This window comes from Hyla sarda, chromosome 3 (genome assembly GCF_029499605.1).
Source record: "Hyla sarda isolate aHylSar1 chromosome 3, aHylSar1.hap1, whole genome shotgun sequence".
NCBI classification, from domain to species: Eukaryota; Metazoa; Chordata; class Amphibia; order Anura; family Hylidae; genus Hyla; species Hyla sarda.
The window spans coordinates 17,166,977-17,179,661 of NC_079191.1; the positions used below are offsets into that span (position 1 = coordinate 17,166,977).

The 12,685-nt window shown below is 43.6% G+C and overlaps 2 protein-coding genes across 5 annotated transcripts in view; one reads left to right on the plus strand and one right to left on the minus strand.

The window, feature by feature from the left end:
- The window catches only part of INTS9 (integrator complex subunit 9), a 46,431-nt gene extending 35,709 nt beyond the window's left edge, over positions 1 to 10,722 (minus strand). The window contains exons 1-2 of the mRNA XM_056563821.1: positions 10,581 to 10,722; positions 7,538 to 7,665 (exon numbers count right to left, since the gene is read on the minus strand). Of these exons, the coding sequence (XP_056419796.1) occupies positions 7,538 to 7,665; positions 10,581 to 10,589 (137 nt within the window). The 5' untranslated portion in view covers positions 10,590 to 10,722. The remainder of the gene's footprint in view (positions 1 to 7,537; positions 7,666 to 10,580) is intronic.
- A 62-nt stretch (positions 10,723 to 10,784) lies between these two features.
- HMBOX1 (homeobox containing 1) overlaps positions 10,785 to 12,685 on the plus strand; it is a 130,096-nt gene continuing 128,195 nt past the window's right edge. For all 4 annotated transcript variants that reach the window (XM_056563822.1, XM_056563824.1, XM_056563825.1 and 1 more), the window contains exon 1: positions 10,785 to 11,067. The gene's annotated coding sequence lies outside the window, so the exon portion shown is untranslated. The remainder of the gene's footprint in view (positions 11,068 to 12,685) is intronic.

Consider the following 12,685-nt stretch of genomic DNA (forward strand, 5'->3'; position numbering starts at 1 on the left):
GGGTTAGGGAACACTGATCTATAGGAATTATAGGGTTGTCTGGGCATGATGGGAGTTGTAGTTGTGCAACAGCTGGAGAGCCAAGGGTTAGGGAACACTGATCAATAGGAATTATAGGGCTGTCTGGGCATGATGGGAGTTGTAGTTTTGCAACAGCTGGAGAGCCAAGTGTTAGGGAACACTGATCTAGAGGAATTATAGGGTTGTCTGGGCATGATGGGAGTTGTAGTTTTACAACAGCTGGAGAGACAAGGGTTAGGGAACACTGATCTATATTAATTATAGGGCTGTCTGGGCATGATGGGAGTTGTAGTTGTGCAACAGCTGTAGAGCCAAGGGTTAGGGAACACTGATCTATAGGAATTATAGGGCTGTCTGGGCATGATGGGAGTTGTAGTTGTGCAACAGCTGGAGATCCAAGGGTTAGGGAACACTGATCTATAGGAATTATAGGGCTGTCTGGGCATGATGGGAGTTGTAGTTGTGCAACAGCTGGAGAGCAAAGGGTTAGTGAACACTGATCTATAGGAATTATAGGGCTGTCTGGGCATGATGGGAGTTGTAGTTGTGCAACAGCTGGAGAGCCAAGGGTTAGGGAACATAGATCTATAGGAATTACTAGTATTACTAGTCACCCAGCTTTCCCACACTCTTAAACGGTAACACAGAGGTGCAGCATTCCCTGCATTGTAAATGAAAGTGTATTGGTAATGTAGGTCCTCATCCAGCTTTTCCAGACTCCTGAGCATTATGTCTGTCTGGTTTATCTAGATAAATCTCACTAGCCAGGATTTTCCATTCAGGACTCCAGGAAAGCTGAGCAATAAACTCCCTATAATGGCAGCCATAATAATTGTAAAACTCACTTTCCTAGATTCCTGCATAATAAACAAAAGAGACATCTCACTAGGCATATTTGCCATTCAGGAGTGCAGTAAAGCTGTGTGATAAGCCGTGTGACAACCTTAATGGCAGCCGTAACGATTATCAGCCAGCTTTCCCATGCTCCAGAATGTTAAGTCTGTCTTTACATCACTAGTTAGGTTTTTCAGGACTCGGGGAAATATCTGTGACAGCCCCTGTTGGAGTTATAATGGAGGCCATCTTGGTTGTCACCCAGCTTTTCCAGACTCCTGAAAATTAAACCTGTCTGTTAAGTCAGCTAAGCATCTTAATAAGAAGATCTGCCATGCAGGACTTTAGGAAAGTTGTGTAATATCCCCTCTTGGGAGCTATAATGGCAGCTGTTGTAATGGTCACTAAGCCTGAACATAATCTGTCTCGCTAAATGTGGTTAAATTTCACTAGCCAGATTTTTCATTCGGGACTCCAGAAAAGCAGAGTAGTGTAAAAACAAAACAAAAAAAAAAAAAACAATCAATCAATCTAGTATGGTAACCATATTAATTGTCACCCAGCTTTCCCAGATTACTGCAAAGGAAACGTGTCTAATAAACAAGTGACATCTCACTAGGCAGATTTGTCATTCAGAAGTTTAGTAAAGCTGTGTCATAAGCTGTAAGATAAGCCTAAGGGAACCCAGCTTTCCCATGCTTAGGTATATTAATTCTGCCTTTATATCATTAGTTAGGTTTGCAATTCCCAAGTCAAGGAAAGCTCTGCTGGAGTTATGATGGTAGCCATATTTGTAGTCACCCAGCTTTCCCAGACTCCTGAAAACCTGTTGTCTAGTAAAGTCAAAGCAGCGTGTCTCACTAGCAAGATCTGCCATTCAGGACTTGACAAGAATGGCAGCTATTTTAAATGTCACCCAGCTTTCCCAGACTCCTGAACATTACAATGGTCTAGTAACACAGAGCTAAATCTTACAGCTGGAAAATCTGTTATTCAGGACTCCAGGAAAAGCTAAGCAATAGCAAATGTAATTGTAATCCTATTCCTGGTCACCCAGCTTTTCCTGGAGCATGAATATAAACTCTGTCTATTTAATTTTACTAGGCAGATTTGCCATTCAGGACTCCAAGAATGTTGTGTGCTAATGTCTGTGGCTACTTTAACATATTTCCTTGTCACTCTGCTTTCCCAGACTCCTTAAAGGGGTACATTATCGTATTATTATTTTTTTTAATCAACTGGTGCCAGAAAGTTAAACAGATTTGTAAATTACTTCTATTAAAAAAAATGTAATCCTTCCAGTACTTATCAGCTGCTGTATGCTCCACAGAAAGTTCTTTTCTTTTTAATTTTTTTCCAGTCTGACCACAGTGCTCTCTGCTGACACCTCTGTCCAGGTCAGGAACTGTCCGGAGTAGGAGCAAATCCCCTTAGAAAACCTACCCTGCTCCTGGCAGTTCCTGACATGGACAGAGGTGTCAGCAGAGAGCACTGTGGCCAGACTGAAAACAACTCCAGAAAGAAATACAACTTCCTGTGGAGCATACAGCAGCTGGTAAGTACTGGAAGGATTAAGATTTTTTAAATAGAAGTAATTTAGAAATCTGTTTAAACTTTCTGGCATCAGTTGATTAAAAATAATAAATTAATAATATATATATATATATAGTATATATATATATATATACACACATTTTATGTTTGTTTTCCAGTGGAGTACCCCTTTAACATGTATCTTAGCTTAGCTAGGCAGATTTCATCTTAGTAAAGTTCTATTTTAAGATGTTTTTTTCTTAATAAGTGCAATATAGGTTATTATTAGAGGATAATGTAAAGGTTCTTGTGTAGGACTTGTGCTTACCTGTTTAAGCTGATGTAACAGGCAGGGGTTTTTCAGACATATTGATTCTATTTCAGAATAAAAATTATTTTCTAATGCTGCTTACATTTCCCATGAATCATATATTTGCAGAGAGATGGGGTGGAGTCTGATCACTGCACCTCATCATCTAATTAGCCTTCTGCTGCTGGATAACACCCAGGTAAACTGATAAGTGGGTTGGGGTCAGTTCACATTTTGTACTATTTTGAGGCATTTTCTTATTCAAAGCGCATTATTTAGAGAAATACTGCCATAAGGAGAAAGTGATTTTATCTATAATCCACAATGCTGTGTTATCGTGTCAAATTTTAACTGCATTTTAGCTAAAGGGGAGGTGTATAATTACTACATATCCTGATCCCATAGAGAGAGCAGCAGTATACAGATAGAGCTGGAGGAGAGGTGTATTACTACTACATATCCTGATCCCATAGAGAGAGCAGCAGTATACAGATAGAGCTGGAGGAGAGGTGTATTACTACTACATATCCTGATCCCATAGAGAGAGCAGCAGTATACAGATAGAGCTGGAGGAGAGGTGTATTACTACTACATATCCTGATCCCATAGAGAGAGCAGCAGTATACGGATAGAGCTGGAGAGGATGTGTATAAATACTATATATGGTGATCCCATAGAAATAGCAGCAGTATACAGAGAGCTGGAGAGGAGGTGTATAACTACTATATATCCTGACCCCATAGAGATAGCAGCAGTATACAGAGAGCTGGAGAGGAGGTGTATAACTACTATATATACTGATCCCATAGAGATAGCAGCAGTATACAGATAGAGCTGGAGAAGAGGTGTATAACTACTACATATCCTGATCCCATAGAGATAGCAGCAGTATACAGAGAGCTGGAGGGGGTGTATAACTACTATATATCCTGATCCCATAGAGATAGCAGCAGCAGTATATAGATAGAGCAGGAGGGGAGGTGTATAACTACTATATATCCTGATCCCATAGAGACAGCAGCAGCAGTATACAGATAGAGTGGTCACCATCTTGCTGGAAAAACTCAGGGAACGTGCAGCTTCAGTGCATAAAGAGGGAAACACATCATCATGTAGTAATTTCCCATATCCAGTCGCCTACATGATGATGTGTTTCCCTCTTTATGCACTGAAGCTGCACGTTCCCTGAGTTTTTCCAGCAAGATGGTGACCACCACATTATGGGTGTCAGGTCCGAGCATTCCTAGATGAACAGTTTCCTGGAAAGTGGATTGGTCGTCGTGGGCCAGATGAATGGCCCCCAAGGTCTCCCGATCTGACCCCCTTAGACTTATCTTTGGGGTCATCTGAAGGCAATTGTCTATGCTGTGAAGATACGAGATGTGCAGCACCTGAAACTATGGATACTGGAAGCCTGTGCTAGCATTTCTCCTGCGGTGTATATAGTAGTATATAGCAGTGTATACGGATACTGGAAGCCTGTGCTAGCATTTCTCCTGCGGTGTATATAGTAGTATATAGCAGTGTATACGGATACTGGAAGCCTGTGCTAGCATTTCTCCTGCGGTGTATATAGTAGTATATAGCAGTGTATACGGATACTGGAAGCCTGTGCTAGCATTTCTCCTGCGGTGTATATAGTAGTATATAGCAGTGTATACGGATACTGGAAGCCTGTGCTAGCATTTCTCCTGCGGTGTATATAGTAGTATATAGCAGTGTATACGGATACTGGAAGCCTGTGCTAGCATTTCTCCTGCAGTGTATATAGTAGTATATAGCAGTGTATACGGATACTGGAAGCCTGTGCTAGCATTTCTCCTGCGGTGTATATAGTAGTATATAGCAGTGTATACGGATACTGGAAGCCTGTGCTAGCATTTCTCCTGCGGTGTATATAGTAGTATATAGTAGTATATAGCAGTGTATACGGATACTGGAAGCCTGTGCTAGCATTTCTCCTGCGGTGTATATAGTAGTATATAGCAGTGTATACGGATACTGGAAGCCTGTGCTAGCATTTCTCCTGCGGTGTATATAGTAGTATATAGCAGTGTATACGGATACTGGAAGCCTGTGCTAGCATTTCTCCTGCGGTGTATATAGTAGTATATAGCAGTGTATACGGATACTGGAAGCCTGTGCTAGCATTTCTCCTGCGGTGTATATAGTAGTATATAGCAGTGTATACGGATACTGGAAGCCTGTGCTAGCATTTCTCCTGCGGTGTATATAGTAGTATATAGCAGTGTATACGGATACTGGAAGCCTGTGCTAGCATTTCTCCTGCGGTGTATATAGTAGTATATAGCAGTGTATACGGATACTGGAAGCCTGTGCTAGCATTTCTCCTGCGGTGTATATAGTAGTGTATAGCAGTGTATACGGATACTGGAAGCCTGTGCTAGCATTTCTCCTGCGGTGTATATAGTAGTATATAGCAGTGTATACGGATACTGGAAGCCTGTGCTAGCATTTCTCCTGCGGTGTATATAGTAGTATATAGCAGTGTATACGGATACTGGAAGCCTGTGCTAGCATTTCTCCTGCGGTGTATATAGTAGTATATAGCAGTGTATACGGATACTGGAAGCCTGTGCTAGCATTTCTCCTGCGGTGTATATAGTAGTATATAGCAGTGTATACGGATACTGGAAGCCTGTGCTAGCATTTCTCCTGCGGTGTATATAGTAGTATATAGCAGTGTATACGGATACTGGAAGCCTGTGCTAGCATTTCTCCAGCGGTGTATATAGTAGTATATAGCAGTGTATACGGATACTGGAAGCCTGTGCTAGCATTTCTCCTGCGGTGTATATAGTAGTATATAGCAGTGTATACGGATATTGGAAGCCTGTGCTAGCATTTCTCCTGCGGTGTATATAGTAGTATATAGCAGTGTATACGGATACTGGAAGCCTGTGCTAGCATTTCTCCTGCGGTGTATATAGTAGTATATAGCAGTGTATACGGATACTGGAAGCTTGTGCTAGCATTTCTCCTGCGGTGTATATAGTAGTATATAGCAGTGTATACGGATACTGGAAGCCTGTGCTAGCATTTCTCCTGCGGTGTATATAGTAGTATATAGCAGTGTATACGGATACTGGAAGCCTGTGCTAGCATTTCTCCTGCGGTGTATATAGTAGTATATAGCAGTGTATACGGATACTGGAAGTCTGTGCTAGCATTTCTCCTGCGGTGTATATAGTAGTATATAGCAGTGTATACGGATACTGGAAGCCTGTGCTAGCATTTCTCCTGCGGTATATATAGTAGTATATAGCAGTGTATACGGATACTGGAAGCCTGTGCTAGCATTTCTCCTGCGGTGGATACAGTAGTATATAGCAGTGTATACGGATACTGGAAGCCTGTGCTAGCATTTCTCCTGCGGTGTATATAGTAGTATATAGCAGTGTATACGGATACTGGAAGCCTGTGCTAGCATTTCTCCTGCGGTGTATATAGTAGTATATAGCAGTGTATACGGATACTGGAAGCCTGTGCTAGCATTTCTCCTGTGGTGTATATAGTAGTATATAGCAGTGTATATGGATACTGGAAGCCTGTGCTAGCATTTCTCCTGCGGTGTATATAGTAGTATATAGCAGTGTATACGGATACTGGAAGCCTGTGCTAGCATTTCTCCTGCGGTGTATATAGTAGTATATAGCAGTGTATACGGATACTGGAAGCCTGTGCTAGCATTTCTCCTGCGGTGTATATAGTAGTATATAGCAGTGTATACGGATACTGGAAGCCTGTGCTAGCATTTCTCCTGCGGTGTATATAGTAGTATATAGCAGTGTATACGGATACTGGAAGCCTGTGCTAGCATTTCTCCTGCGGTGTATATGGTAGTATATAGCAGTGTATACGGATACTGGAAGCCTGTGCTAGCATTTCTCCTGCGATGTATATAGTAGTATATAGCAGTGTATACGGATACTGGAAGCCTGTGCTAGCATTTCTCCTGCGGTGTATATAGTAGTATATAGCAGTGTATACGGATACTGGAAACCTGTGCTAGCATTTCTCCTGCGGTGTATATAGTAGTATATAGCAGTGTATACGGATATTGGAAGCCTGTGCTAGCATTTCTCCTGCGGTGTATATAGTAGTATATAGCAGTGTATACGGATACTGGAAGCCTGTGCTAGCATTTCTCCTGCGGTGTATATAGTAGTATATAGCAGTGTATACGGATACTGGAAGCCTGTGCTAGCATTTCTCCTGCGGTGTATATAGTAGTATATAGCAGTGTATACGGATACTGGAAGCCTGTGCTAGCATTTCTCCTGCAGTGTATATAGTAGTATATAGCAGTGTATACAGATACTGGAAGCCTGTGCTAGCATTTCTCCTGCAGTGTATATAGTAGTGTATACGGATACTGGAAGCCTGTGCTAGCATTTCTCCTGCAGTGTATATAGTAGTAGAGATAGCAGCAGTATACAGATAGAGCTGGAGGGGATGTGTGTAACTAGTATGTATCATGATCCCATAGAGATAGCAGCAGTATACAGATAGAGCTGGAGGGGAGGGGTATAACTACTATGTATCATGATCCCATAGAGATAGCAGCAGTATACAGATAGAGCTGAAGGGGATGTGTGTAACTACTATGTATCATGATCCCATAGAGATAGCAGCAGTATACAGATAGAGCTGGAGGGGGTGTGTATAACTACTATGTATCATGATCCCATAGAGATAGCAGCAGTATACAGATAGAGCTGGAGGGGGTGTGTATAACTACTATGTATCATGATCCCATAGAGATAGCAGCAGTATACAGATAGAGCTGTATACTGCACCCATGAAGACCCCTCGTACCTGTGCACCAGGGGCAGCGGGAGGAAGTTGAGCGCAGACGTCATGTCCAGGCCGCAGTCCAGCATGATGGTCGTGGTCTTGAACTTCAGGATGTTACATGGCAGGGTGGGATGCCCCGACAAGCAGTACTGAAAGAGAGAGAGGGTGAGAGTAGTAGTCTCTGGGGCAAGTGTTTCCCAACCAGTGTGCCTCCAGCTGCTGCAAAATTACAACTCCCAGCAGCTCGGACAGCAGGGAGTCGCCTTATGCCACGTAACCGTACACTGTCCAAATCCTCTGATCACAGCCAGATCAGATGACCACCCCACTAATAGAGAACACGTCCTGTTCTTCACCGATCCTGGGAAAGCTGGGTGATGACTACAGATGAGGTCACCCAGCTTTCTTAGGGTACGGAAACCATTTCCTAATGATGCTGCAGTTAAGGGGAATAGAAGCAGACACACTGGCCATTCAGGAGGCTGGGAAAGCTACACCTGAAGACCACACAGGTAATCACCCAGCTTTCCTGGGAATAGATAAAACTGTGCAAAAATATTTGGAATCACAATGATTTGCAGCATTTTCCCAACCAGGGTGCCTCCAGCATTTGCAAAACTACAACTCCCAGCATGCCCGGACAGCCGAAGGCTGTCCGGGCATTCTGGGAGTTGTAGTTTTGCAACAGCTGGAGGCACCCTGGTTGGGAAACACTGGCTTATGGCAATGTTCTTCAACCAGTGGATCTTCAACAGTTAAAAAACTACAACTCCCAGCATGTCCCGACAACTCAATAGCAGTGTTCTCAGACCAGTACATCACTTGGTATGGCAAAACTACAACTCCCAGCATGCCCTGAGATCTCTTTGGCTGCAATTTTCAAGCTGCGGCTCTCCAGCTGATGCAGAACTACAACTCCCAGCATGCCCCGGCAGCTTTAGCACAGTGCTGTCCAACAGCACTAGAGCAGTGATCTCCATATTGTGGCCCTCCAGCTGTTGCAGAACTACAACTCCCAGGATGCCTTAACATCTCTATAGCAATGATCCCAAACAGTTGCCTCTCCAGCTGTTGCAAAACTACAACTCCCAGCATGCCCTGGCAGCTTTAGCACAGTGCTGTCCAACAGCACTAGAGCAGTGATCTCCATATTGTGGCCCTCCAGCTGTTGCAGAACTACAACTCCCAGAATGCCCTGGCACCTCTATGGCAACGTCCTCCAACCAGTAAATCTCCAGCTGTTGCAAAACTACAACTCCCAGCATGCCCGGACAGCTTTATAACAGTAGTTTTGCAACAGCTGGAGAGCCACTGGTTGGAGGACATTGCCATAGAGGTGTCAGGGCATTCTGAGAGTTGTAGTTCTGCAACAGCTGGAGGGCCTCAGTATGGAGATCACTGCTCTAACGCTGTTGGACAACACTGCTATAAAGCTGTCTGGGCATGCTGGGAGTTGTAGTTTTAAAACATCTGGAAAACCACAGGTTGAAGAACATTGCCTTAGAGCTCTCGGGGCATGCTGGGAGTTGTAGTTTTGCAACAGCTGGAGAACCACCTGTTAGATAACACTTCTGAAAAGTTCTACAATAAGCTTTGCATTTCGATTCTTTCCAAGATCTCCGCTTGCTGTCAGTGAATGGGAACATTTCTGTTTTGCATCCAGAGGCCGAGAACCAGTACAGACCTGTTGATTTTAACAGCTGAGGTTTTGCTACAGTCGTCTAGAACAGTATTTTCCACCCAGTGCGCCTCCAGCTGTTGCAAAAACTACAACTTCCAGCATGTGGCATACTGGGAGTTGTAGTGATGCAACAGCTGGAGGTGCACTGGTTAGGGAACACTGCTCTAGACAACGCTGTGTCCAGGCTGGCATGTGGATGCAATTGTGCCAAACCCTCAGCTGATCAATGCATAATTATTCAAGCCAACATGTAGCTGTGGTAGAACTACAAGTCTCAGCATGTAGCCTGGTCCATACATCTGTGGAGTAGTAGTGTCTGGCCCCCGCACTGTAAACTATCTACAACCCCGGTATATCACCATAACCTAGTGTTTCCCAACTAGGGCGCCTCCAGCTGTTGCAACACTACAACTCCCAGCATGCCCGAGAGCTCTAAGGCAATGTTCTTCAACCTGTGGTTCTCCAGCTGTTGCAAAACTACAACTCCCAGCATGCCCTGACAGCATTATAGCAGTGTTGTCCAACAGCACTAGAGCAGTGATCTCCATACTGTGGCCCTCCAGCTGTTGCAGAACTACAACTCCCAGCATGCCCTGACAGCTTTATAGCAGTGTTGTCCAACAGCACTAGAGCAGTTATCTCCATACTGTGGCCCTACAGCTGTTGCAGAACTACAACTCCCAGCATGCCCTGACAGCTTTATAGCAGTGTTGTCCAACAGCACTAGAGCAGTTATCTCCATACTGTGGCCCTCCGGCTGTTGCAGAACTACAACTCCCAGCATGCCCTGACAGCTTTTCCGCTTGCTGTCAGTGAATGGGAACCTTTCTGTTTTGCCTCCAGAGGCAGAGAACCAGTACAGACCTGCTGATTTTAACAGCTGAGGTTTTGCTACAGACGTCTAGAACAGTATTTTCCAACCAGTGCGCCTCCAGCTGTTGCAAAAACTACAACTTCCAGCACGTGGCATACTGGGAGTTGTAGTGATGCAACAGCTGGAGGTGCACTGGTTAGGGAACACTGCCCTAGACAACGCTGTGGATGCATGTGGATGCAATTGTGCCAAACCCTCAGCTGATCAATGCATAATTATTCAAGCCAACATGTAGCTGTGGTAGAACTACAAGTCTCAGCATGTAGCCTGGTCCATACATCTGTGGAGTAGTAGTGTCCGGCCCCCGCACTGTAAACTATATATAACCCCGGTATATCACCATAACCTAGTGTTTCCCAACTAAAGCGCCTCCAGCTGTTGCAACACTACAACTCCCAGCATGCCCGGACAGCCTTCGGCTGTCCGGGCATGCTGGGAGTTGTAGTGTTGCAACAGCTGGAGGCGCCCTGACTGGAAACCACTGCTCCATACTATCCAGCCATCCTCACCAGCTTCATTGTATCAGGCTCCTTTCCTGCCCGCGCACAGCCTGCCGGGATACGGCAGCTCCGCCGTGACGTCACCGTGACGTAAGCCGACGTCCCAGACACGCTCCCCCCGCCCCTCTTCCTCTCTCTCCGCTGTCTTCTCCAGTCTATCACTAGGGGGCGGGGTTGTTATGTCTACCCCGCTCAGCATTGTGGGAGGTGTAGTCCCCTCCACGCGCTCCCTCTCAAGCTCCCCGGGGAGACGCCAGCGGTGTCGGGAACTACAACTCCCAGAGTCCCGCCGCGGCCGCTCGGCTGAGGAGCTGCGCGGTGCTGAGTGTCAACATGGCGGCTGGGAGACAGACAAAGACGAGTCGGGCTGGGATGTGAGCGGCGGGGGGAGACGCCGGGGGCGAGGAGCTGGGCACGGAGGGCGGGAGACGTCACCGACACCACCTCACCGGGAGTGAGCACGGCCTGCCGCCCCGCGGGGAACCGGGGAGCTCAGGTGAGACAGCCGACAACTTCACCGGGGACCGGAGGGTGTGCGGTCTGTATCATATGACGGGGGATATAGTATATATGTGTAATACTGCTGTCATATCCTATATTATACTTCTATATGTGACTGTACTATATATATCTCTATATACATTCATATGGATGTATATATCACTGCTGAGGATGTATATGACAGGTTATATGTATCATTACTGTGGGGGGGGGGATACATGATATCTTATATTATACTTCTATATGTGACTACTATATATCTCTATATACATTCATATGGATGTATATGTCACTGCTGAGGATGTATATGACAGGTTATATGTATCATTACTGTGGGGGGGGGGATACATGATATCTTATATTATACTTCTATATGTGACTGTACTATATATATCTCTATATACATTCATATGGATGGTATATATCACTGCTGAGGATGTATATGACAGGTTATATGTATCATTACTGTGGGTGGGGATACATGATATCTTATATTATACTTCTATATGTGACTGTACTATATATATCTATATACATTCATATGGAAGTATATATCACTGCTGAGGATGTATATGACAGGTTATATGTATCATTACTGTGGGGGGGGATACATGATATCTTATATTATACTTCTATATGTGACTGTACTATATATATCTCTATATACATTCATATGGATGTATATATCACTGCTGAGGATGTATATGACAGGTTATATGTATCATTACTGTGGGGGGGGATACATGATATCTTATACTTCTATATGTGACTGTACTATATATCTCTATATACATTCATATGGATGTATATATCACTGCTGAGGATGTATATGACAGGTTATATGTATCATTACTGTGGGGGGGATACATGATATCTTATATTATACTTCTATATGTGACTGTACTATATATATCTCTATATACATTCATATGGATGTATATATCACTGCTGAGGATGTATATGACAGGTTATATGTATCATTACTGTGGGGGGGGGATACATGATATCTTATATTATACTTCTATATGTGATTGTACTATATATATCTCTATATACATTCATATGGATGTATATATCACTGCTGAGGGTGTATATGACAGGTTATATGTATCATTACTGTGGGGGGGGATACATGATATCTTATATTATACTTCTATATGTGATTGTACTATATATCTCTATATACATTCATATGGATGGTATATATCACTGCTGAGGATGTATATGACAGGTTATATGTATCATTACTGTGGGGGGGGATACATGATATCCTATATTATACTTCTATATGTGACTGTACTATATATATCTCTATATACATTCATATGGATGTATATATCACTGCTGAGGATGTATATGACAGGTTATATGTATCATTACTGTGGGGGGGATACATGATATCTTATATTATACTTCTATATGTGATTGTACTATATATCTCTATATACATTCATATGGATGTATATGTCACTGCTGAGGATGTATATGACAGGTTATATGTATCATTACTGTGGGGGGGGGGGGGATACATGATATCTTATATTATACTTCTATATGTGACTACTATATATCTCTATATACATTCATATGGATGGCATATATCACTGCTGAGG